The 24,608-nt window shown below is 48.2% G+C and overlaps 1 protein-coding gene across 3 annotated transcripts; it reads right to left on the bottom strand.

Moving 5' to 3' along the window:
• Positions 1-396: 396 nt before the first annotated feature.
• On the bottom strand, positions 397-18,688 carry ANKRD35 (ankyrin repeat domain 35; the record flags this gene model as incomplete). Of its 3 annotated transcripts, none has more annotated exons than XM_080915793.1 (13): positions 397-456; positions 1,096-1,161; positions 1,355-1,444; positions 4,930-6,921; positions 7,063-7,100; positions 7,733-7,917; positions 8,534-8,640; positions 8,901-8,971; positions 9,070-9,127; positions 10,069-10,133; positions 10,484-10,629; positions 11,430-11,560; positions 18,650-18,688. In XM_080915793.1, 13 exons carry the CDS (start codon positions 18,686-18,688, stop codon positions 397-399), a joined length of 3,048 nt encoding a protein of 1,015 aa, XP_080771919.1. The 3 variants fall into 3 exon arrangements, with proteins under 3 accessions (XP_080771919.1, XP_080771920.1, XP_080771921.1); XM_080915794.1 differs by having other exon boundaries at positions 10,484-10,572; XM_080915795.1 differs by lacking the exons at positions 10,484-10,629; positions 11,430-11,560 and having other exon boundaries at positions 10,069-10,089; positions 18,656-18,688.
• Between the last annotated feature and the right edge of the window lie 5,920 nt (positions 18,689-24,608).

The following is a 24,608-nucleotide window of genomic DNA, read 5'->3' as shown; positions in this document are numbered from 1 at the left end:
ACCTGGGGTCTATAAAGTCCCACCCTAGGGAACAACTGTCCCACTACCCTTCTTCCTTCACCGGCATCTCTGTACCCCAGACTTTAGCAAAATTTTCTAGCCATATTTTCTGTGTGTCCTGTTCACTCATCCTGTTAGTCCTTAATTTCATGACACCTGCTCAAGGTCCCAACTCCCCCTAGTGACCCACACTTTGTCTTCTCCATTGGCTTTACTTCAATGCTCTATGCCCTTATAGGACTCCCCAGTGTCAAAGACAAAAACCCCCATCCCATCCTTCCATAGCACCCCTCCCCCCCCAAGTCCTTTCTCCAAAGGCCCAGCCCTCCTTAGCCTCCAACCATAACTCACAAAAGGAAAATGCCTTTATCCCTGAGGGTACGAAGCGAGCCTGCCTCACTCCTGCATGCTGAGGATTCGAAGTAGGATGTTGTAGACATCTTGTTCCATGTAGCCCTGAGGGGAATGGCAGGAAGGACATAAATGATGAAGCACGGAATGTGGGGAGAGGCAGATGAGGGAACAGTTTTGTAGGATAGCAGAGTGCCAGTCATTACCTCTTGTAATTATATAATCTTTAACAAAATCTGCCTGCCTGCTGTGTCACTTTTTTTTTTTTTTTTTTTTTTTTTGTCTACAGTACTTGTGACTGAACTGTTTGTCAATGAACTATACCCCCAGCCCTCACTTGTAGTGTTAGATAGCTTTCCCATCTTCACAAGGAGGGGAATGCTACCTACCCCTCAGGATGGCTGTAAGGGCCACACCATGAATGCTGCAAAGCAAGCATGGTGTATCTCTACAAAGTCACCTCAGAGGAAACTGAGCTGGGGAATGGGGACAGGAAAAGCCCTCATGGATTAGGGAACCGGAAAGAGAGGCAGAAGCTCCTCCTCCTCCCATTCACACACAGCCTCTCTCTCTCTCTCTCTCTCTCTCTCTCTCTCTCTCTCTCTCTCTCTCTCTCTCTCTCAGACCTGCCACAGGGGTCCAGTGGATCTGACAAAGTAACAAGTATGTGTAGGGAACAGAAGGAACAGACGTGAGATTCCATCCTCTGTGCCTCTGCTGCCTCCCAGACTCCAGCACGCTCACCCGGGCAGCATTCAGTAGGTGATTCCTGTAGGTGGAGATGATCTCTTCATGGTTCTTCTGGGAATCCTGGAAGGGTGCAGCCATGGGAAGTCACATGCCTACCGTTCCCACGCTCAGCAAGCGGGGTGGTAAGGTGAAGCTTCCTGAGGCTGGCTCCGTGGGCCCATCGCTGGTCCACCCTGGCTAGTCTCCTGACACTCCCCACTCCCCACGCCCCTCTTCTCTGTCACCATCCATTTCCCTGCAGGCCAAAACCTACCTGCAGCTGCAGGGCCAGGTGAGTATTCTGCCCCCGGACTTCTAGAACTTCCTCTGAAAGCTGCTCCAGTTTCTTCAATAACTCCTTGATCTAAGGCCGGAAAGGAAAGAAAAAGATGGGAGGGGTTAAGACTGGGTTTCGAGTTTATGTTACTGTGCTTAAGAGAGCTATACAATACAAAGATGCCCCCAACCTGTGACCCCCACTTGCCTAAGGAGAGATAGCTTCCTGGAATGCTGGGGCTGTTGTTCATAGAAGAAAGCAAGCCACAGGCTTTCACGTCTGTGAACAAGGTTGGTTGCCCCAGCTGCACAAGATGTCCTTGATCACATGTAGGCGGGAGGTGTGAGAACAGGAAATACGTCAGGATATATGCTCGCCCCCAGCTGGATGAAGGCAGATGTGCATAACCTTGTGGGCTTTGCCTCTGTAAGCGCCGAACATAATCTACAGCCATTCTCTGTCCAGTGTCCCTCAGCCTGGGCAGTATTTAATAAAGCTTGCTTCAGATTTGGCTTTAAAAATGTAGTCATGGTCTTACTCTCATCTCATGAGGTTAACAGGGACCCAAGTCATTTTCCCCAAGATGACCCAGGGCCAAGGTCAGGTTTTCTTACTGAGTATTTAATATGTGCCCGATATTTCTACATGCATTGTCCTCTATAATATCCAATCTAGCCCTTCTAAGAACAATGCTTCTCTGAGGAAAGGACCATTGTCCACATTTTATGGGTTTCATAAGATTAATACGTTTTCAAAACCATGTAGCTATCTCAGGGTGGTGGTGCACACCTGTGATCCCAGCAACTGGGAGACAGAAGAAGCAGGCTGAGCCCTGTGATTTTTGAGGCCACTATATAGTGAGTTAAGGATGACAGCCAGAACTGTGTAGTGAGACCCTGCCTAAAAACAAAACAAAACCAAAATCATACAGCTAATAAATCATGGTTTAAACCAATTTCTCTTTGCTCTACTATAGTTTATGAACTTTTGGGGGGGTTTTTTTTCTTGCTTTTTGGTGTGTGTCTGTGTGTGTTGTTGTTGTTGTTGTGTTTTTTGTTTTGTTTTAAACAGTCTCACCGTATAGCCCTGGGTGACCTGGGCTCAGAACAGAGACAGAGCTGGCCTCAAACTCACAAAGATCCTTCTGCCTTTTCCTCCAGAGCACTGTGCCATTACAACAGGCTATAGCAACTTTTTACTGAGCACTTGACATGTGACCCAAATGATCATGTGTATTCTATTGTGTGTGTGTGCGCGCGTGTGTTTGTCTGCATGTATGTAAGTGTACATTCCACTTGTGTGTCTGGTGCCTGTGGTGGCAAGAAGAGAACTCCAGGTCCTCTGCCATTGGAGTTAGAGACGGGTGTGAGTTACCGTGTGGGTGCAGGGACCTAAACTGGGGTCCTCCAGAAGAGCAGCAGGCATTCTTGATTGCTAAGCCATTTCTTTGGGCCCAATAAAGCAATTTACTTGCTTTCCTTCTCTCTTTCTGTTCCCAGTGGTGGTGCTTAGGGATGAAACTTGGCCTTCTCCATTCTAGGCAAATGCTCTACCATTAGGCCATGTCCTCAAACCTTTTCTTTTTTGAGACAAAGTTTCTCTTGCCTTGCCTGTCCTGGAACTCACTCTGCAAATCACACTGGCTTTGAACTCAGGGAACCACCTGTGTCTGCCTCCCAAGTGCTATCGCTAAAGGTCTGTGCCACCATACCTGGCTTCCATGTCATCAAACTTCTGAGTATTTATAATAATTTATTTAAACGGGGACTCTTAGGAATCAAGTTGGTCTCAAGCACAAGGAGAGCCTTAAATACCTGATTCTCCGGTATCAACTTCTTTTTAAACTTTTATTTATTTAAATTTTTATGTGTATGGGTATTTTATCCGTGTGTGTATCTGTGTACCAGGTGTGTGCCTGGTGCCCTCAGAAACCCTGGAACTGAAGTTACAGATGGTTGTGAACCACCATGTAGGTTCAAGAAATTAAACTTGGGGCCTCTGGAAGAACCGGCCACTTGAGTACTGGAAACTCAAGTCCTCTGGAAGAAGAGCCATTGTTCTTACCCATTGAGGCATCTCTCCAGCCCAGTAATCTAATCTTGTTGAAGAGAAACCTAGGTTTCAACCAGGCAGTGGTGAGGCATATTTTGAATCCCAGCACTCGGGAGGCAGAGGCAGGTTGATCTTGAGTTCGAGGCCAGGCTGGTCTACAGTTTTAGGACAGCCAGAGCCTCACAGAGAAACCTCAAAAAAACAATAAAGCAAAGACAAACAAACAAAACCCCTGGGCCTTTGATACGTTAAGAATGTTGCCAGGGGTGGTGTCACCAGCCTTTATCAGCACTCAGACTGAAACAGGCTGATCTCTGTGACACAAAGACTTCATAGTGACACCCTAGCTCAAACCAAAACAAAAGGTTGTCTAAGATCAGTCAGCTATTAAGTTTTATTTGTTTTGTTATCAGTGTTGGGATTGACAGAACCAAAGGCCTACAAATATGCTAGGCAATCATTTTGCCCCACCCTGTGTGTCTGTACGAATGCATGTGTACATTTGTGCCACATTCTCAACACCAAATTTTCCTTGCCAGATTTTACTGACTTTCTTGCCATTTATTGACAAAATGCCTCATTTAACTCCCTTCTATGGTGATGTCTGTTTTGGACAACAGTTCTTCTGTGTGTGTGTTATACAGAGGCACACGCTGTTTATATTCTTATATTCTTCTGTTGTTCTAAATTTGGATATGTGTACAAGAATTTAGTGGGTAGTTCTACAACTTTTTTTTTTTAAGATTTATTTATTATATAAGTACACTGTAGCTGTCTTCAGAAGAGGGCACCAGATCCCATTACAGATGGTTGTGAGCCACCATGTGGGTGCTGGGAACTGAACTCAGGACCTCTGGAAGGGCAGTCTCCAGCCTGTTCTACTAATTCTAAACTCATTTGTAAATGAGTGGTTTAGAATATATAAAATATGTCATGTTGCCAAAACAGCACTAAGAAAATAGTGCCTTTCAGACTCCGCTGAGTCTCGGTGTCTCAGACAGGGAGGGTCTCAGGAGCCCTGGAGCCTTGGAACCAGCCCTGCAGCGGAAAATGACTTCTTCAAACTGTTCTGTTTCATTTTCTTTGCTTTGGTGTCTTTTTGGCCAATGGGAGTTGTTTCCGGGACTCATAGTGAATGGAAGGGAGGGGAGAGCAGCTACAGTTAACCCATCAGACTCTGAGTCAGCCGAGAACATCAGCAAAACCTCAGAACTCATTACACCACTAGGTTGGGCTAATGCAGGATTAAGATAAAATACTAATTGGCCGTGGTGTTCTCTGGTGGTAGCCCTGGGGGCATACATAACTTCTGAACCCAGAGTACTAAATTTTAGTGCCTACGCCCTCTTCTCTCTTGTATTGGGTTATTTGTTTTTATCTCTTTTTTCTATCTGTACTCCACCTCAGCTCCAGTCTCAACCCCAAACCTCTCTTGCTCTAGGCGAGCAAGCAACTCGGTTCTGCAACCTGCAAAAGCACCGCTGTTCCCGCTTTGCTCTCAAGGATACCTCGGTGCTCACCTTGGCCTCCTTGTCCCGACAAGCTCCGATGAGGTGGTTTGTCTTCTCCTTCAGCAGCTCAGCAGTTTTCTCAAACTGCTCCGAGCGCCCGCGCATCTCGCTAGCCTGGCGCTCCTGCTCGGCTGCCCGAGCTGCCAGGTCCTCGCTGCGGCGACGTTCCTCCGCCGCGGCGTCCCGCAATCGAGTCATTTCCCGACAGGCTGTGTTGTACTTCTCCAGCACAGCTTTGAGCTCCTGGCCCCAAGCCTGTGCCTGGGCCACCAGCGAGCCTCGTGTCTTCTCGTGCTGTCGCAGGCTGGCTGCTTCCCGAGCCCTCAGCTCCGCCACTTCTTCCGTAGCCTGGTACAGCAGCTGCTTCAGCTTGCAGATCTCTTGGCTCTTCCCGCTCATAGTGGCCTGTACAGCCCGTAGCTCTTCCTCTAGCTTCCCCAGATCTTCCTCCAGGGCAGCCACGTGTGGGGATGCCGTAGCCTTCAGGGATGCCTCTGGCTTACCACAGGGAGCCAAGGATCCCCTCAGCTGCTGGTTTTCCTCCTCCAACCGAGCCAGCACCTGTTGGGCTTCGAGGTGCCTATGCACCAGGGTGCTGATGCAGGCCTGCAGCTCCTCTAGGGGTTCTGCAGCTGTACTCTGTGCACTCCCTTTGCCCACGAGGTCTGGGGGTAGGCAGTTCCACAATCCTTGGAGGCCGCTGGTCTGGGAGGCCAGTCGCCTGCGCAGCTTCTCTGTAGCCTCCTTCTCCGCGGCCAGTTCCTCTGTCAACAACCCCACGCTCCTTCGCAACTGCAGTAGCTGGACCTGTGCCTCGGGCTTGGGCAAAAACTCCCGTTGTAGCTTCTGGGTCAAGGACTGCAGCTCTCCCTGCAAGCGTTGCCTCTCGCGCCCCAACTCTCCCAATTCCTCCAGTAAGTTGCTATTGCTCAGTCTCAGAGCTGACACCTCTTTCTCCAGCTGTCCCTTTGCCAGGCCTCCTCCTGAGGCCTGTTCTTCTCCAGGGGCCCCTAAGGGCTCTCCTCGGGCTCCAGGAGCCCTCTTTTCTTCCTGCTCTTTAGTGCATCCCAGGACTGCCTTTGGGGCTCCATCTCTGGACCCCTGGGCAGGGGCCTCAGGTTTCACATGCAGTCCCATCTTAGCTCCATCCAACCTTACCAGCACTCTCTCAAGCCTGGCTTCCATCTTTTCCCAGGCAGCTGCTGCAGCCTCAGCTCTGGGAGTCCCCAGGGCTCCCTCCAGAACTGGTCTTGACAAAGCCCCTCTGGCAGCGTCCTTTTCTCGCCACACTGCAGCCAGCTCTTCCCTTAGCTGTAGGAGGAGCTGGTTCATGGCTTCAGTGCCCACTGGTTCTCCAGCTGTGCCTGCTGGCCCAGACCCTGGAGCCGGGGCCTTCTCCTGGCCAGCACACTGCTCGGTGCTATCAAGGCCAAGGTTCTGTCCCCCGTTGGTGTTTGGTTGCTGCCCTGTGGCTTTCCCAGTGGTCTCGGACCTTGGGCTCTGGGGCAGTCCCTGTTCTGGTTGAGACTTTGTATGTACTTCATAATGGGTCTCTGCTGGGGCTGAGTCTGCAGCTCTCTCGGGGACTAATGTTGGGTTTACTGTGGCTGTTGCCTTCTGCTGCTTCTTTAGCTCTTGGATCCGCTCAGCCAGCAGGTTCAGCGGACAGCCCTGCTCCGTACCATCTCCTTCTGGCTGGGGACCAGGGCCTGGATTTCCTGGAGCTCCAGGTTCTTGCGCTAGGAGATGGCCTAGTTCTTGCACTTGCTCTCGAATTTGGTTCTCTAGGTTTGAGAGGGCCGCAGCTCGAGCCTTACACTCCTCTGTCTTTTGCACTAGCTCCTGCTCCAGCTGATGGACTTTCCTCTGCTCCTCTTCATACTTCCACCTCCACTCTTCCGAGCATCGCTCCTCCCCCTCCTCTTCCTCCTCTTCTCCCTTGGGCTTTGGTACCCATGAGCTCTTAGGAGGTGATCCCACCTGAGGCTCAGATGGAGAGGCCTATGTCAAAAAAGAGCAGCGATGTGACGCTATCTATTCAACTAGCCTCTGAAAGGGCCCCACTTCTCTGAGAATGTCTTGGTGCCCACGTGGACTGCTGGAATTGCTTGGGGGTAAGTCCAGAACTCTTAGGGGTCATACCTGAGAGGCGTGATCTGGGTGTTGAACTAGTCCATGACCTACGAGAAAAGAAACGGAACAAAGGAGAACTCAGCTCTCTTCTAATTTTCAGAGCTTGTCAGAGAAGAGGTGATCGTCTCATTCCATGGATCCCTAACTACCCGGCAGCTTTGGTTTCTTCTGGAGATGAGGTGTTCCTTCATTCTGTCCACTTTCCTCTTTTATTGATCACTGCCCTGGTACTATGAAGGCACTGGGTACATCAGTGGTGGGCAAAATGGAAATCACATGGACGATAACAATAACCATTTAATCCCAGCACTTAGGAGACAGAGGCAGGCAGATCTCTGAGTTTGAGGCCAGCCTGGTCTACAGAGTAAGTTCTAGGACAGCCAGAGCTACACAGAGAAACTGTCTCAAAAACAAAACAAAACAAACAAACCAATAGAACGATATCAATAACCGGAGTTGCAATGAGCAAAGGCTACAACCGGGGAATTTCGTGACCATGTTTATGGGGACGTGGGGTCACACGTTCCCAAAGTGCAGCAGCACTAAATTAGTAAAGCCTTTGACTAAGGCAGTGGTCCATGTTTTCAGATGGACAGCTTCCGTGAGAGTGGGATGCTAAGAAGCATCTTTAATTCTTTAGCTATCGAAGAGACTCTTGAAGGTACAAAAAGACGTTTACCGCCTCTCCGCCGCCGGTTCAGGGCCTGCTGTAGCAGCCTCCACAGCTCCTTGTCTTGTGTATGCAAAGCATAATGAAGAGCGTTGTGCCCCAAGCTGTCCACCGCTCCGGCATCCGCCCCGTGGCTCAGGAGCAGCTCAGCCACCTCAGCGCTGCCTTTCTCACAGGCCAGGATCAAAGCTGATCTGTGGGCGGAGACAAATCCGGAACACCAGCTTCCCCTCACGGTTTCAGAAAGCCCTTACTCGGTGGAGTCAGAACAGCACACCAAACCAGCCACAGACAAAGCTTTAGACCAAGGCAGGATTTTTTTCAGTGGCGTTCCTTGGAATACCAGAAAGTGGACCACTGGGAGAGCTCCATTTTCGTATGCTTTACAGGATACTAAAGTTCTGCACATGCCCATGGGCATACACACATGCTCCGAGCACGCGTGTACACACACGCACACGCACACACAGAGCAACATATATGCTCATGATCCTCTTGCCTCAACCTTCTGAGTACTGGACTACAAGCATATATCACCACGTCATCTTCTGCATACGTTTGGAAGAAAACTGTTTAGGATGTAGCCTAAAAACTAGCAGATTAAAACAGTGACCCCAGGCATAGCCACATTACTTCTATCGTCTGTGCTAGCATGGCTCCCTTAGAGCTCCAGGCAAAGACTTTCTGAACCATTCCTGGAGAGGAAGAAGCGCTCAAATAACAGAGAGTAGCCTACTCTCCCCAGTGCCTGCGGGCCTTTCCGGATTGCTAAAGAACTGGGGATTGGGATAGGACACAGAGATGGCTCACTTGTCATCCTTGTCTGTGACATTAACTCGGGCACCTCTCTGCAGCAGCTGTGAGCAGATAACCGCATGACCACCCAGCGATGCAATCATCAGGGGTGTGCGTCCATCCTGCAGAGGTTGTGGGAAAGCGTGGGGGAACCATTTGATGACCCAAACCCTACCAACTCCCCTTCCCCCACCCCCGCCCCTGCTGAAACAAGTTCTGGTCCTGGGGTTAAACACTAAGGTCCAGAAAGTTAGGAGCTCCCCAAATGATACGGAAAAGAGGAGGGATGGAGGAGGGGTGATGGAATTTTGGCCAATCAAACTCAGAGAAAACAGCAGCCTCCCCTTGTGAAACGCCGCCCATTGGTCCATCTGATACTCACATTATCCAGCACATCCAGGAAGGCTTCGTGGTCACACAGCAGGAGGACACTTGAAGCGCAGCCAGAGGAGGCTGGAAGGATCGAAAGACAGTGGTTAAGAAGAGGTTTGAAGAACGTCTGTTGTGCCCCCACAAATGTTAACCTCCCATCCGGTTCCCCAGGCACACACCTGCCCAGTGTAATGGGCTGCGGTTTTCTGCATCCACAGCATCTTCATTAGCACCACACTGTAAAGAGCCACAAAGGGAAGCAGATGTGGAGCTCAGCACTAGCATTCTCATCCTGTACCTCATACCAAGCCCCCAGTTTCCATGGTAATATGAAAAGGAACAGGAAGACCACAGCTCTGAGAGAAGCTAACTACTAGGCAAGCCCAGTCACTCCCTGCAGGTGATGGGCAACCTTGAAATTCAGTCCTACTCCTTAACTAGGGACAAAGAAAAGAGCAGACGATCAGCAAGTAAACAGATTAAAGGACTCGATACCCCGAATTGGCTGGAGTTTCAGAACCATTATGTGAAATTTGGAAGAGACCAGGAATAATAAAGGCAGAACAGTCAGTATGAGCTCAGTTGCCTACTGGGATACGCAAACCATCCACATGTCATTACACATGTATATTTCTCTTTATGCTACGTGGCTATAACCCCCTTCCACATCTATCTATCTATCTATCTATCTATCTATCTATCTATCTATTTATAAATGGGGAAGGGGTATGAATATGCCTGTGGAGATCAGGGGATAACTTACAAGAGTCAGGTCTCTCCTTCCATCATGTGGGTTCTGAGGCTCAGACTCAGGTCTTTAGACTTGGCTGTGAATTCTTTTACCTGCTGAGCCCTCTTACCAGCTCCTCCCATCAAAGACATTTTTATTTGAACATTCCTGATTTTCTTCTACATAGCAGTTAGTCTGTGCAGTGGCTCTCTATTGGCAGAACCCGATCGTCCTTGGGTACCCTGCTTTCTGACCTGTCCCTAGAGAGGGTAGCAAGCACGGTACAGGTACAGAGTAGATGTTAAACAAATGTTTGTGGACATATTAATAAATGCCAATCAGCTGTGCTGTTGGGAATGAGACAATATCGTTGGCTACTACAAAACAAAGTTGGGGACATGCTGCCTTTCTTTCTTGCCTGCACAGGAGCACCAACGACTGCCTTTACCTGAAGCAAGACCTTCACACACTGTGGCTGACAGGAGATGGTGGCCAAATGCAGGGCGGTGCTTCCTGGAAAGAGAAGAGAGGGAGGGTGGCTCGGTGAATACAGATGACTCACGGAGAGGGAGGGGAGGAGACGCACAGATAATCAGAGGGAGATTAGAGAAGAGAAGCCGAGGGCCACACCAGGCCAGAAATTCCAGTTCCTTGAGCAGCTGGTACCCTTAATGGAGGTGGGAGTGGGGGTGAAAGGTGCCTGGCTTCCAGGGAGGGGAACCCCAGGAGAGATGCTAGCCGAGACTTACTGAGCAAAGAAGCAAAGGCCCACAGCTGCAACCTCCATCAGAGCCCAGCGCCCGCCCCGTTGCAACCAGAGGCAGTCGCGCAGCACACTGGGCACGCAGTACCTGCTGACTCACCGTCCTCATTTTTGCTGTTGATATCAGCCCCGTTTGCCAGCAGTATTGTCAGACACTCTGTCAGGCCTTTGGAAGCTGCCAGATGGAACCTGCCAGGGTCAAAGCCAAGAAGGATGAAAGACCAGGGGGGTAAAATAGAGATGGTTCTTTCCTTTCTTAAAAAAAATTGTCTTTAATATTTCTAAGTTATTCTGATCAGTCTACATCTGGATGTCTTTATTTTGTTTGTTTGGAGAAAGGGTCTCACTATATAGACCTGGCTGACCTTCAGTGCTTGGCCCTCCTGACTTGACCTCCCAAATTCTGGACTTATGAGCAGGTACCAGCACAGCTGGCAGGGGGAGCTTTAATAAGCCCTGCTTCCTCCGCTCCCCAGCCCAAAGCCAATTCCAAGTACCAAGAGGGAAGCTCCCCTCGTCTGCCTTTCTAAACGGAGATCAAGCCTGTTTCCTACACCCACAAAGCCAGAGGATGCTACCAGAAAAGCTAGAAGAGCTACAAACGTCATGGGATTTCAGATGCTGCAGGAATGTTCAGGGGACACATGATGGCCTGCCTCTCCCAGCATACAACCTTCATAGGGTCAGCCAGACCTGAACAGGATTGTCCTGAACACTCCCTCCAGCCCCATGACAACATGACTTCTCAAGCATACACACCCTCCTGCTTTTTTTGAGGAGGAAACTTTGTTTAGCAATTAGTTGTCTGTTGGTTTAATGGGCTTTGCATCCTTTTCAAATCAGTGCGGCTTGTGCGGAGGCTGGAACTATGGGACAATACCCTCCTCCCTCCGTTGTTCTGTGCTTACCACATGGCAAAGGTTTAATACATACGCTTGACAATTCAAACAATAGAAGGGCTCTGAAGTTACAAGCCTTGCCTGATCAAGTTCAAATTTTTCACAAAGAACCACACTTATGGGGTGGGCTCAAGAAGACTTACTTACGGGGACTGGCCATTTGAGTTTAGTTTGGTGGGTCGGGCTGACTTCCTAGAAGCCAAGGCAGCCACGCGTCCCACGTCCCCCCGCTGCACCGCCTCCAGCAGCTTCTGATCACGACGGTTCCATTTCTCCACCTAGTCGGGAGTTACAGATTATATGATCATCGGCACTAGCAGTGGTATGGGGAAACAACCGTGATTTTAGATGCCCAGCAAGAGTAAAGGAGCGTTCTAGAGGTCCTGGCTTGGGCAGAGCAGCAGAACTTTCTTTCTTTCTTTCTTTCTTTCTTTCTAAGTTCTTTAAAAAATTTATTGGTTCTTAGATAGTTCCATACAGTGTGTTTTGTTATATTGATGTTATATTAACATTTATTATATAATTGTTATATTAACCCTTCCCATTCCACACCACCCACCTATGAGTCTTTTCTAAAAGCCCTTAAGGACCGATTTGTGTTGCTCCCATACTCTTTGATGTATGGTCTTCCATCATTGTGTGATTGGCTCATCAGGAAACTACCTCTCGGTCTCTGAGCAGTAGCAATTGGTGCAGTCATAGCTCGTGCTGGGACTGTGTCCTCACTTTTCCTTTCCATGCTGGGACTTGGCTGGAGCTTGTACAGGTTTTGTGCATGCTGTTTTAACCACTGTGAGTTTGTATGAAGAACTTCTCAGATGTGCCCAGAAGATACTGTTTCCTTCCAGTCATCCACCACCTCTGGCTCTTATATTCTTATAACCATTCAAAAAAGACAAACGGAAACCTATCACTATAGAAGTTTCCATCTATCTATCTATCTATCTATCTATCTATCTATCTATCTATCTATCATTAATGGAGTTACTCCATAACAGGACGACAATGCCTTTTCCAGACACCAGAGATGCAGCGGAACCTTCTCAAGTGGGCCAGCAAAACACTAACCACTCCATGTGTCACCAAGAATTATCTATAGCAACTGTCAACTATGAACCTAAAGGTGTCTAGGGAATCTCTGAATTAAAAATTATGAAGGTTGGTGTGATGGCTCAAGCTTATTACATATATACTAGTGCCCCAGGAGGTGGAGGCAGGAAGATCAGGCCCAGCCTCAGCTACAAAGCCAGTTTATAGCCATTTTGAGAGATACATGAAGCTCCACATGTGTGTGCATATAGATAGATATACATACATATGTATATACGTATGTATTGGGAAGCATAGTGACACAGCTAAGGGTCTCAAACTTGAGAAGAGAATCTCAAGTTTGAGGCTAACGAAGACTCTCAAGAAAACAACAAAAAAAAATTACGTTCATCTTTTAGGGTTTTGATTGTTTTGTTTTGCTTGGTTTTTTTTTTTTCTTTCCAAGACAGGGTTTCTCTGTGTAGCCCTGGCTATCCTGGAACTCACTCTGTAGACCAGGCTGCCCTCAAACTCAGAGAAATCCTCCCAAGTGCTGGGGTTAAAGGCATGGGCCACCACTGCCAGGCTAATTTTATTATTTTTAAAGTGCTTTGTTTTGTTGAAACAGAGTTAAGCTGGCCCAGGCTGGTCTCAGAGTCTCTGTGTAGCCAGACTGGCCTCAGACTCAAGATCCTCTCGATTCAGCCCCTTAAATGCTGATAGTTCAGCATTTCTCTGCCACACACAGCTTCAAAATTATTCATAATGGTGACTTTATTTAAATTTGGTTTTGCTTTGGGGTTTGTTGTTTATTTTTATTTTATTTTATTTTATTTTATTTTTGAAGCAGGGTTTATATGCTCAGTATGTAAGCCAGGCTGGCCTTAAACTCAGAGACCCTCCTGCCTCTGTCTTCTGAATGCTAGAATGAAAGGTGTGTGCCATCATACCTGGCACAACTCTTTTCACATTATTTATTTGTTTTTATTTTTGCCTCCGTGTATGTCTGTGTGAGGGTGTCGGATCCCCTGGAACTGAAGCTCTCATGTGTTGTGTTGGGATTTGAATCCAGGTCCTCTAGAAGAGTAGCCAGTGCTCTTAACTGCTGGGCCATCTCTCCAGGCCCAAAATTACCTTTTAAAATAAACTTCACTTAAAACTCCCACTAGAGACTAGATTCCAATCTTATTACCATAAAACAAACAAAACCCACCCAGGCCAAACAATGCACTGTCATGACAAATGCTAGGTGTCCAGCCTAAGGACAGTCCTAGCCAGGACCCCCTCCCTCAATGCTCCCTGGGTCTTCCCTGAGCAAACCAACCTGACCACTCCTGATTGGTTCTTGGCATCTCCCCCCCCACCCCGCCCCCTGCCCTGCCCTGCCCTGCCCCACCCCATCCAGACCCACCTCCCACGTTACTGTATTTGTCTTTAGTCCTTTGTGATGTAAATCAAGCACCCAGCTTTCAGTCACAGCCATACCTAATCACACTCTGTGACTCTGGATTCCAGATTGGGGTGGGGTGGGCGGTGGTCATAGAGTTTCTGCTGTCCTGTATCGCATCTGCTTATGTCTGTCGCTAGTGTCTCAGCCTCTTCACTGAAAACAACCAGCATAGGCAAGCCAGTTTCTAGCTGTACTTGGGGAGACAGCCAGAAGAAGAGGCAGAAAGAGATTCCTCCCTCCCCTCCCTCCTCCTTCCTAGTTTCCCTGGTAGGGAGCAGCTGTCCCAGACAGCCGCCACACCTCAGCATACATTGTTCCAACCTTCCAGCTCAGGTTTTGAGGGTGGAGGAGTAATTAAAATAATTGAAGTATTACAGGGCATAAAAGAGAGAGCTGTAAAACCACCTAGGGCTGCAAGCACAGAGAAGCCTGGTTTGATCCAGAGATGGGAAACAGACAGGAAGAAAGAGGAGAACAAAAAGATCATTGGTTAGGAAGAAAAGTCTTCAAGATGGGTCTTCATCTGGACTGAGACCTGGTTCAGCTGCAGTCTCAGCTGTGTGACCTAAAGCACGCCATTAAACACTTTAACCTGTTTCCATGGACGTAAAATGTAGGCAGTATAACCACCTCACCACAACATATTAAACAGGCTAATGTAGACAGACCACATAAGTGGATGGCATCCTTACTCCAAAACAGGAAGTAGTGACAAGTCGTGGGTGCATTTTATGAGGTATAATCTCAACAAGAAGGAGGTTATAGGAAAGGGTGAAAAAAAAGTCTGTGAAAGCCCAATAATTCATTTTTAAGTACTGTTTATATAGACAGGACAAATTGTTAATCAACCCGAGAAAGATTTAAAGGCCATGCCATAAAATTGTCTAGGATAGATGGGTTCCGAGGTAAAGCTCCTATAAAATACTCGTAATATCTCCTAGTCCTGCCAATTAGCCCCAAAATAGTCAGGGATGATAAATATTATCTTGTGTCTTTCATTTAAAAAAAATGGAAGCACACATATGTTAAACATCTGTCCAGGACCACATAAAAACGTAATATAATAGATTGGCTTTAGAAATAACTCAGGCCTAACTCCTATGTCAGACCACACTCTTGCAGAGCTATGGGAAAAGGATTACCTATTTCCAGATAAAGTTTGAGAATGCCTCTGGGGCAAAGCTACTCACTCTCAGCTGTTACTCCCTGTGTGTGTGGGGGAGTCTCCAAACAGGTTTATTCTCAATGACAAAGCAAGCGAACTGACTCCTCCACAACCTGGCAGGTTCTGACATGCAAGAACAAGTTTTTTTCAGTGCCCCTTGGGAACCAGGTCATCTGATGGAAACAGAGCTGGAACAATGACTCCACCACACACAGAGGCCACCAGCTGACCTTAACCTCGGGTTCCCTGTTCACAGCCGTCTTCCCTCTTCTGGTGGCCATATTCTCTGTATACATCCTTGACTTGCCTGCCACTCTCCATCCTCCAGAGTGCTGGGGTCTTAAGTGTGTGCCACCATGCCCTGCTCTAACCTTCCTAGTAGCGCTTTGTCTCTGCATCAGACTTGTACAGACATCCTTGAACCTCAATTTGCTAATGACGTAAGAGCAGACCGGGCATATAGTTTTGCGTCTGTCGCATAGTAGACACACGATAAATGGAAGTTCCGATTCTTGGCTTTGCTGGGTACGCTTTGCTTGGTGAGCTGGAAGGATCTTGGTTATACCACCCTATGAGCTAGCCAAGCAGGACAGGTGATAAAGTGTGTTTTAGCACTGTGGATATATTTCTTCCCAGATAGGTCCCTCTGGCTTCACCTGACTTACTTTCTATAGTCTCATTATACCAAGGAGACTTTAGAAAAGATAGGAATTCTCCATGATAAAACCACTGGGAAGTAGAGGACAGGAGGGCTTCTTCCAAAGTCCAGGACTCAGCCCATTGCCTGCCTTAGCACCCTGGAAAGAAGATGCAATACCATCACAGCCTCAAGGGAGCAATCACCAAATTAATCACCAGACTCCCTAACAAGGACAAGCTGTGTCATTTCTACAGGTGAGATTAAGGAACCCATGTGGAAGTAAGTGTGCCCTCTCCTACCTCTGACTGTGAACTCTCAAACTTGCCGTCCAGATGGGAGGACAAAGGCACCAACAGGCAATGCAGGAGCAACTGGCTTCTGCCGAAGAGCAGGTGGATGGCAATGGAATGCCTGCCTAGAAGGGATGAGGACCTGGCTATTGACACTTCAAAAGCGACAGACCTTCCTCTGTGCTGAGCTGGTGCCAAATGTTGAAAGCTATTTACCAGGCCTATGTCCTGACCCCTAACCCCCTACCCCGGCAGAGCAAGCCTAGATCTATGCCACCCTTGAAGGTATCATGGACTTTGAGTCAAATAACCTGAGATTAGAGGGCCTGAGTTTATGTCATCTTCCTAGACAGTAAATGCTGTACGTTAGATTTAGCTGACTTTTTGTGTGTGTGTGTGTGTGTGTGTGTGTGAGAGAGAGAGAGAGACAGGTCTCTTGCATCAGGCTGGCTCCAAATTCCATCTGTGACAGAACATGACCCCGAAGCACTCTCTCAACTGAGCCCAGTGCGGACGGTGTTAAATGATCGTGACCACTCCATCCTTGCCTCAAAGGAAGGTTCCTCATGCAAAGAATTGGGATAGCGAGAAATGATCAGCTGACATAAGTGGGAAGCTGTCTTCTGGGGTTCCCAGGAACGCTGTCACACTATCGGCCATAGGTTCTGTGTGCCAAGTGGGGGTTATTATAATGGGATTTCTTGAGGAACAACTTGTAGCTGAAGCCAAGCTATTTTAAAGTCTTTGGCAAGTTTGATTTGAGAGAGGACGTTCTAATCTTAAGCATGTAGTTCTAAGTTGCCTTTTACGCTTTACGATTCTTGATAAGCTATGATCTTGCAATACTAGGATTCTGATGAGTGGACATTCCTCATGACCAAACAAGTAGAGAACTAGAGCCTTGAAGGATAGAGGGAAGGTTCTAGATCCCAAGATCTAGCCCACTGCTCATCTGAGGATCTAGGAAAAGAGGCACTGCTCAGGAGAACCAGGAAAAGCCTAGGGCCACATCACCTTGAACTTGCTTGATTTTAGAACCTAAGCATGGTTGGGCCTGGTGAGTAATTGGATGGAAGAATCAAAAAAGAATGAACTAAGCCAGGCATGGTGGCTCATGATTGTAATCCTAGCACTTGGGAAGCAGAGGCAGGCAGATTTCTTGAGTGTGAGGCCAGCCTAGTCTACAGAAGGAGTTCCAGGACAGCCAGGGCTACACAGAGAAACCCTGTCTGGAAAAAAAGAAAAAGAAAAACCAACAACAACAAAGAATGAAATAGTCCCCCTCTTAGAGAGAGAGAGCAGAGTCTTTCTAAAGTCCCATAGATCCAAAAGGGAGGAACAATTGTGGGAACTTTGCATATTTAGGGAAAAGTATCGGTGGCTTAGAATATCACTGGCTGCGAACCCAGGTAGCTCAGTTTCTGTTGCCTGCAGTAGTAACTACCTTTTGACTTTGGTCAGTGTGTAGGAACTCCATGTAGAAGCAGATGTAAATGGGAGAGAGACAGGCCTGGGCAGTTCTGACTCTTGCTCCACAGCTTTCTGCCAGGTTTCTGTGGCCTGCCCGTGCACAGTGAGATAACCAAACATTTCTCACATCTGCTTATGAACGAATGACAAGTCAACTAAGCAATACTGGTACCAAGGGACTCGTGCCCTCACCCTCCACAGAAGACACCATCCCTCCACAAAGGGGCACTCTGGGGAGCGCTTCAGAGAAGAAAAACTGTACCCTCCCTGAACCGCCATCTCCTGAAATCTTTGTTTTGCTCTAGAGGAGAGAGAACAGAGAATAGAGTAACTTTTGCCAGGAACTCTCCCATCGTGGTCCACTCTGTCTTCTCCCTCACCATCACATTTCCCTAACTCAACCAAAAAAATGAATACAACTCCTAAATGAGACAAAAGAACAATCAGGGGGAGAACCAGGCAGAACTCCCAAGAACCAGTTTGAAGACCAGACAGTGCAGAGAACTGGCCAGGGTAGATCCTGCAGACAACTCACCCAGCCTCTTGGGGATCAGCCAGGAGACCTGCCTGTCCTCTGACAGCTTTGTCCAGCTAGCTAGATTGCAAGATTAAGCCACTGCGAGCACGCAGGAGGTCCAGGAAAGAGGTAGAGGAAATAATATTGAGGAAAAGATGACCAGAAATTAAAGAGAAAACAGAGGCTCCGTGTTGGATAGTCACCTGGAAAGAGATTTGAATTGGTGCTTGAAGAATGAGAGAGGAAGTGTCATGGAGTGGGAGAGGGGCAAGTTCGGCGAAGGAGGCCGTGAAGAAGGGCTGGAAGAAGGCACTGGGCTGGGAATACTGTTCGGGGCAGAAAGCAAACAGCAAAAATGAAGCTATGTAGGAGAGAGAGTTGTACAGGAGAAGGCTAGGATGGAAATGGAGCTATAGGGAAAGAATTAGAGATGGAAGCAGGAACGGATTCAAAGGCTGGGGGTGGGGCAGATGTCTGGAGATGGGTTGGTACCGGGAGCCAGAGCTGAGGTAGAGACCAGGGTCATTGAAAGATCTTTAGGAAGCATACCAGAAGCTGGAAGCCAATATGTTGGGAGAAGGAGCCAAGAGGAAGGACCTTGGGAAGGAAAACATTAAGACGGTTGAGGGACAGGTTTTGGATAACACCCGTAAGTTCAGTTAGCAGGGCTGGCGGCCACATTAACAGAACAGCGACGCAGGAAAGATTGATGCAGGGTTAATGCAGTGGAGATGGGACTCAGGACTTCTATCAACACATGGCTTGAATTCCAGTCCCAGCCCTTCTCCCACACATTTGGCACCTACCGCCACTTGTGAACTGGAGCAGGAGAAGATGCGCTTCATGGCCGGGGCTAGGGCCACGGGGGGACGGGGACGCGCAGAGAGCCGGGACACAGGTTCCTAAACCCACTCCTACGGCTGTCAAAGAGCAGACTGGGTCCCGCCCCAAGCCCCGCCCCAGATCTCATCCGCTCAATCGGAGACGTCTACCTGGAGGCTGGGCTTAAAACCCCGCCTCTGACCCTGCCTAACCCGTCCCTGCAGAGGCAAAAAGCCCGCAGTCGGCCACGGCCACCCAGGCTGGCTCCCAAGTCCCGCCCTTCAGCCCGATCCCGCCCTCCGTACTTACCAAATCTGAGAGGGATGCTCGCAGCCCCCCGCAGAGGCGACTTCCAGGCCCTAACTCCCTCGCCTTTCTGCGTGGATCTCCACCCCAAATTCCGCCCCCGTCCTCCCTCCCCCGTCTCACGCCGGGTCCTCGCGCGGACCTCCACAAGCTTCGACGTCACCAACCTCTTTTACCGGTTAATGACTCTTAGTCATGACCTGTGTGTGCTGCAGCCCCTCCTCCCCGACAAAAACCCAAGCCCCAAGATCTTCTAAAGAGAACAGTTTGGAAACGATGCGCTTGTAGAGCTAAGCAGACTTGAGCACCGACGTGTGGCCCACCGCAACCAGTAGTTGGACAAAACTCAGGAAAAGGATCAAGCCGACCACTTAGTGCAGCTCTTAGAAAAGAGCGAGGGAAGAGTTTTCACTGTATGCTTCCCCTCTCCAAAAACAAACAAACCAACCAACTTCCTTATCACCGTCCTTTAGACCCAGTTCTTAGTAATTCTTGTTTGACCAGTGTTAGTAGCAGCCAACTGGTCTGGTTGTCTCATCTCTCCTTTCTCCTCCCTGTGAACCAAGCAAGCCCACCCAAATACTCATGAAATCCTGTGGAATAAAGCCCTAAGTTCTTTTTGGAAGTGTTTTACTTTAATTCATTTACTGGGGCATGAGTATGTGCTAAGGGTGGGCACACCGGTGGAGGTCAGAAGACAGACCGCAAGCATTGCCTTTCTCCATTCACTGTGGGAATCCGGTGCTTGAACTAAGGTAGGGAGGCTTAGCAGCAGATAGCACTGTGTCCCCTCCCCCCTGTCACACCCCCTGCCCACCCACGCAAGATGCTACAGGCCCAAAGTTCTTAACACGGTGGTTTTCAAGGTCCTTCTGACACAGAAGCCTGAAGGCGTGGTGACGCACCCCCTTTAATCTCAGCACTCCGGAATCAGAAGCTGGTAGATTTCCGAGTTGAGGCCAGTCTGGTGGGTCTACATAGCAAGTTCCAGGACAGCCGGAGGTACATAATAGAAAGATCCTGCCTCAAAAACCAAAACCAGAAGCCTGTTTCCGCTCTCAGTATGGAAAACATCCAAGTTAAACTGTTGTAGCAGACCATACATAATGCCCTTTGCAGCTTCTGTAATCTATGTGAGGTTCCATTGTAAAGTGTTTTTCATTGTTTTAAATTTTTCCCCTAAAACCCTGCTCAACAGAGTGTGAATCTTGGTGTGTGGCTTGCTGGCCATTTTTACCATCCCCTAGACAGCCACGTGTGGTGTTTACATCTTTTTTCCCCCTATCAGGCAGGGGCTTTCTGATGGTAGCAGTTGTGTTTTTTATTAATCCCCTGGCTTGGCACATAGCGTTAGCATTTTGTCTAAGCTCCACCCCACAGTTACCTGACAATAGCCAGGTTTGCCTGACTCACTATATAAAAGGGGCGGTTTGCACCCTCATCTCTCTCTCCATATGCTCATGACCAGTCTCTTTTACTTTCTTCTTTCTCCTCCTCCTTCCTCTCTCTCTCTCTTTGTGTGTGTGTGTGTCCCTTTCTCCACTTCCACTACCCTCTTAACTCCCCTCCCCATGCCCTGAATAAACTCTATTCTGTACTATGTCATGTGACTAGTGGTGGGGGGAAGGATGCCTCAGCATGGGCCTGCAGAGGTACCCCTCCTTTCCCCATACCTGACTACACCTCCATAAAACATATCCTCCCTCTCTTTATCTTTTATAAACACATCACACAGTAGGTCTTTAATGTCTGTTAGGTAAACGAGTGAATGAATAAATGTGCGAGTGAGCAAAAAGCAACAAGAAAGGAAGAGTCTAGTGTGGAGAAGAGCATTGTTCCTATAGTTGCTTCTACACTGGTTTTGCTTCAAAAGACTAGTGAACTTTCTGAGGAATAGGCTGAGAAAGTCGGAAGGAGCCCTACTTCTGAGCTGGGGACAGATAGGAGGCAGAGATGACCTTGTTGGAGGGCTTAAATAATTCTTGATCATAGCCAAAGGTGAAGAAGTGGGGGGGAAAGTTTTCTTTCAAAAGTTTATTACATTTCTTTATGTCTGTGTGTTTGTGTTTGTGGGGGCTGTTGCACGGTTGTGAAGATCAGAGGATAACATGCAGGGGTTCACTCCTTCCATCAGGGGTTCACTCCTTCCATTAGACGTATCCTGGGGATCACGTGCATACTAGGGACCAGACTCAGTCTGTCAGGATTGTGGCAAGCACCTTTACCTGCTATCTGCCAACCCCAAAGTGTTCTTTAATCATATGAATAAAGGACAAGGGGTTGGAGAGATGCTCAGTAGTCAAGAGTACTTCCTGCTCTTCCAGAGCATCCAAATCTGTTTCCCAGCACCCATGCTGGGTGGCTTACATCCACCTGTAACTTCAGCTCTCTGTCGCCCTCTGCTGGCCTTTGTGGGCACAGACACATATGTGACATACACTCTTCTCAGTACATGTTCACTGGGGATACAAGAACCCTGGTTGTCCATGAATTGCCTAGAAAAAGCCAGGTGTGGTGGTACACACCTGTTAGCCCAGAATTTGGAAGGTGCAAGCAGGTGAATCAGGAATTCAAGGCTAGCCTTAGATATACAAGAAGTTCAGACCAACTTGGGCTACAGAAGATTGTATCTCAAACACAACCACCAAAGCAACAGACAAACAAGAACCAGAAAGCAAGCAGGTATTTGAAGAAATCAAGTAGATTTGACCTTTACCATCAGAACCCTAGTTAATCATCACCACAGAAACTCAAAGGGTCTGCGTCACAGAGCAAAGACGTAGTAGAGGAGCAAGTAGCTTAAAGGAAACAAATTAGGGTCAGGAACCACCTGATACTTCAGCAGATCTGTCCTCATAACACATGGAATGATAGATTATTCTATAATAAAATATTTTTGTAATTATGGTTACTATTTATTAAGCATTTGCTACATGGTCACTTTACCTAGATGGTCTCATTTAGTTCTCAGAACCTCTAGTTTAAACACAAGAAGGCTGGAACAGAGGTTAACCTGTCTCAGGTCACATACACTTGAAACCGCATGGCCTATATGCCCAAATCCTTTATTCCTAACCTTGTACTATAAGATACTATCTATCTATCTATCTAGATATCTAGATATCTATCTTTGTTGTTTCTAAGACAGGGTTTCTCTCTGTAATAGCCTAGGCTGTTCTAGAACTCCCTCTGTTGACCAGGTTAATCTCCAACTCAGAGATCCACCTGCCTCTGCCTCCAGGTGGATCAAGGGTGTGTGCCGCCGCCACCAAGCCAGGCTTTCTTGAAATCTGACTTGTTCAAGATGATATGGCAACAAATAGATGCTCACTGTCACTGTCCTCAGACACCAGAAGAGGGCATCAGATCCCATTACAGATGGTTGTGAGCCACCATGTGGTTGGTGGGGTTTGAACTCAGGACCTCTGGAAAAGCAGTCAGTGCTCTTAACAACTGAGCCATCTCTCCAACCTCCTCCCAGGAGGCCTTAAACGGTCCCAGGTGAGGGACGATGGAGCAGATCTCCTGGGAAGGAAGAGTCACAGAAAATATCCCCAATAACTGTAAAAGTAATGTTTATTCACCTGCTGTAATTGTTGTCTTACTTCTGAATATACTCACCCTTTCTAGAGCTTTCTGAGCTCTGGCTCGCTGGTTCAACTCAGCTGTTCTGGCTCAAACTCCTTCCTTTCCAAGCTGACTGATTCAATCTGACTTCTCTCAGCTTCTCAATAAATTGCTCTGCTTGGCCTCAAACTAATGGGCAATCTGTTCTAATCTTCCGGATCCTTCTCATTCTTTGGCCCGTTCTGTCTTGTGTCTAGCGTGTTCTCTCTGCAACCTGTCTCTGTAAAACCGTTCCTTAAACATCCACCTCCCAGCTCCACAAGCTGAACTGCCTCTCCGCTCACTGGGTTCCCAACTCGACTCACTGCATTGACTGGACAGAGCTCAGATCTGCATCCTCTGCCTCCCAAGTGCTGGGATTAAAGGTGTTCACCACCATGCCTGGACCTTAACCTTTCTTTACCTGGGACTTACTCTGGGCCAAGCTGGCCTTGAACTCAGATCTGCTTGCCCTTGCCTCCTGAGAGTAAAGACATGTCAGTATTCCAGCCAGATCACAGACCTAGAAGGTCTTTGGATGTGATCCCTTGTCAGGGCAGCCATGTTACTGCATTAACATTTCTCTACAAATACGTGCGTACTCTGTATCCTAGGAAACTCAAACAGAGCCAGAAGTCATTTGGTAACTGGATTTTATTTATTCTGACCATCTGCTCACCGTGACAATCCCCAGGAGGAAGCCGCTGCATTAGACCAGAGACACCAAAATAAACATCGCAAGCAGACTCAGAGAACAGCCTGGGAAGACGGGTTCTCTGGCATCTGGTCAGCTACCCAATCAGATTTCCTCTCTTCGCTGTCTAAGAGGGCATCTGTCAGAGCTGAACTATGGAGTCCAGTAACTGTCTTTGCTCTTCAAAGTTTTAATTACAATAAAAAAAAAGTTTCCCCATTACTATAAGAATTCCAATTGCCCATGAACCAAAACATATGACAAAAGGGAGAGAGTTTAGAGTCAACATGGGATTTCCAGCAAAGGAAATCAAATAAGGGCTGAAAAACTCACTCCAGCAGAGAAACCTACAGCGCATGACAGGAGTCTCAGAATTATCTTCCCAGGATATCACGGTTTACTCTCCAGGGACCCGATGCCAACCACGTAGACTTCCAGACGCAGATTCCGCCTAGTTTGGATCTCATGGGGCTGTTGTTAGCCAAACCTGGTGGGGTGAAAGGGCTTCCCACTGGATATGCTTTCTGTTAAGAAAGCCCAAAGAGAAACTGGAGGAAACCGCCAACGGGCTTCCCTGCTATCCCAGCTTGAACCACCTGGGGGCCTCTGGCTCCGGAAAATTCAGCATCAAGTTCTGGCCTCATCCCAGAGAACCAGGGGGCAGCTGGGTTTCCCCTGCACCTGAGGGCGGGAGTACTGTGAAGTCTCGGGTTTCAGCTGGCTGGCCTGTCTGAAGGCTTCTCTGTGCCTTGGAATTGTACAGACTGTCTCTTGTGGCTTTTTCTCCTCCCTCCTTTTTTCCTGTTGACTCTCCCCATCTGGCTCTATGAATCACAGGACTCCACGGAAAGCAGCAGATGTTGACTTTTACTTCTTTTAAGCCAACGTCAGCTCTCTCCTGTGGAGTGGGGAGCCGGCAGGAAGGTGAGTGTGTGTGTGTGTGTGTGTGTGTGTGTGTGTGTGTGTGTGTGTGTGTGGGCAGGGGTGATGGATAACCTTCTTTTCAGAACTGTGAGGGGGGACAAGGGGACTCTGAAAGGAGTCAGGAACAAAATCTTTTGACTCCTGGTAATGAGGAAGATAGGGCCTGAAACAAAGACCCAGTGCTGGCTGTGGAACCGTCAGGAGGAGGGGCAAACAGGGGAGGATACTATGTGTTTTGGTGCCAGCCCTTCTCTAAGGCAAAGCTTCATCTCTTGCCAGAAGCATCCCCATGGCTCAAAAGTCAAGTCAGGCTTCGGGTCAGGAGACATGTCCCCCCAGCATCTTTCCCCCTTTGAGCCTCCCAGTGACATCTGAGTCTCCTGGAAAGGCTGCCGCTGTGGACTTCTGAGCCT

This window comes from Micromys minutus, assembly GCF_963924665.1.
Source record: "Micromys minutus genome assembly, chromosome: 4".
NCBI classification, from domain to species: domain Eukaryota; kingdom Metazoa; phylum Chordata; class Mammalia; order Rodentia; family Muridae; genus Micromys; species Micromys minutus.
The sequence above is the reverse complement of the archived record's forward strand: the minus strand, read 5'-3'. Positions and strand labels throughout refer to the sequence as shown.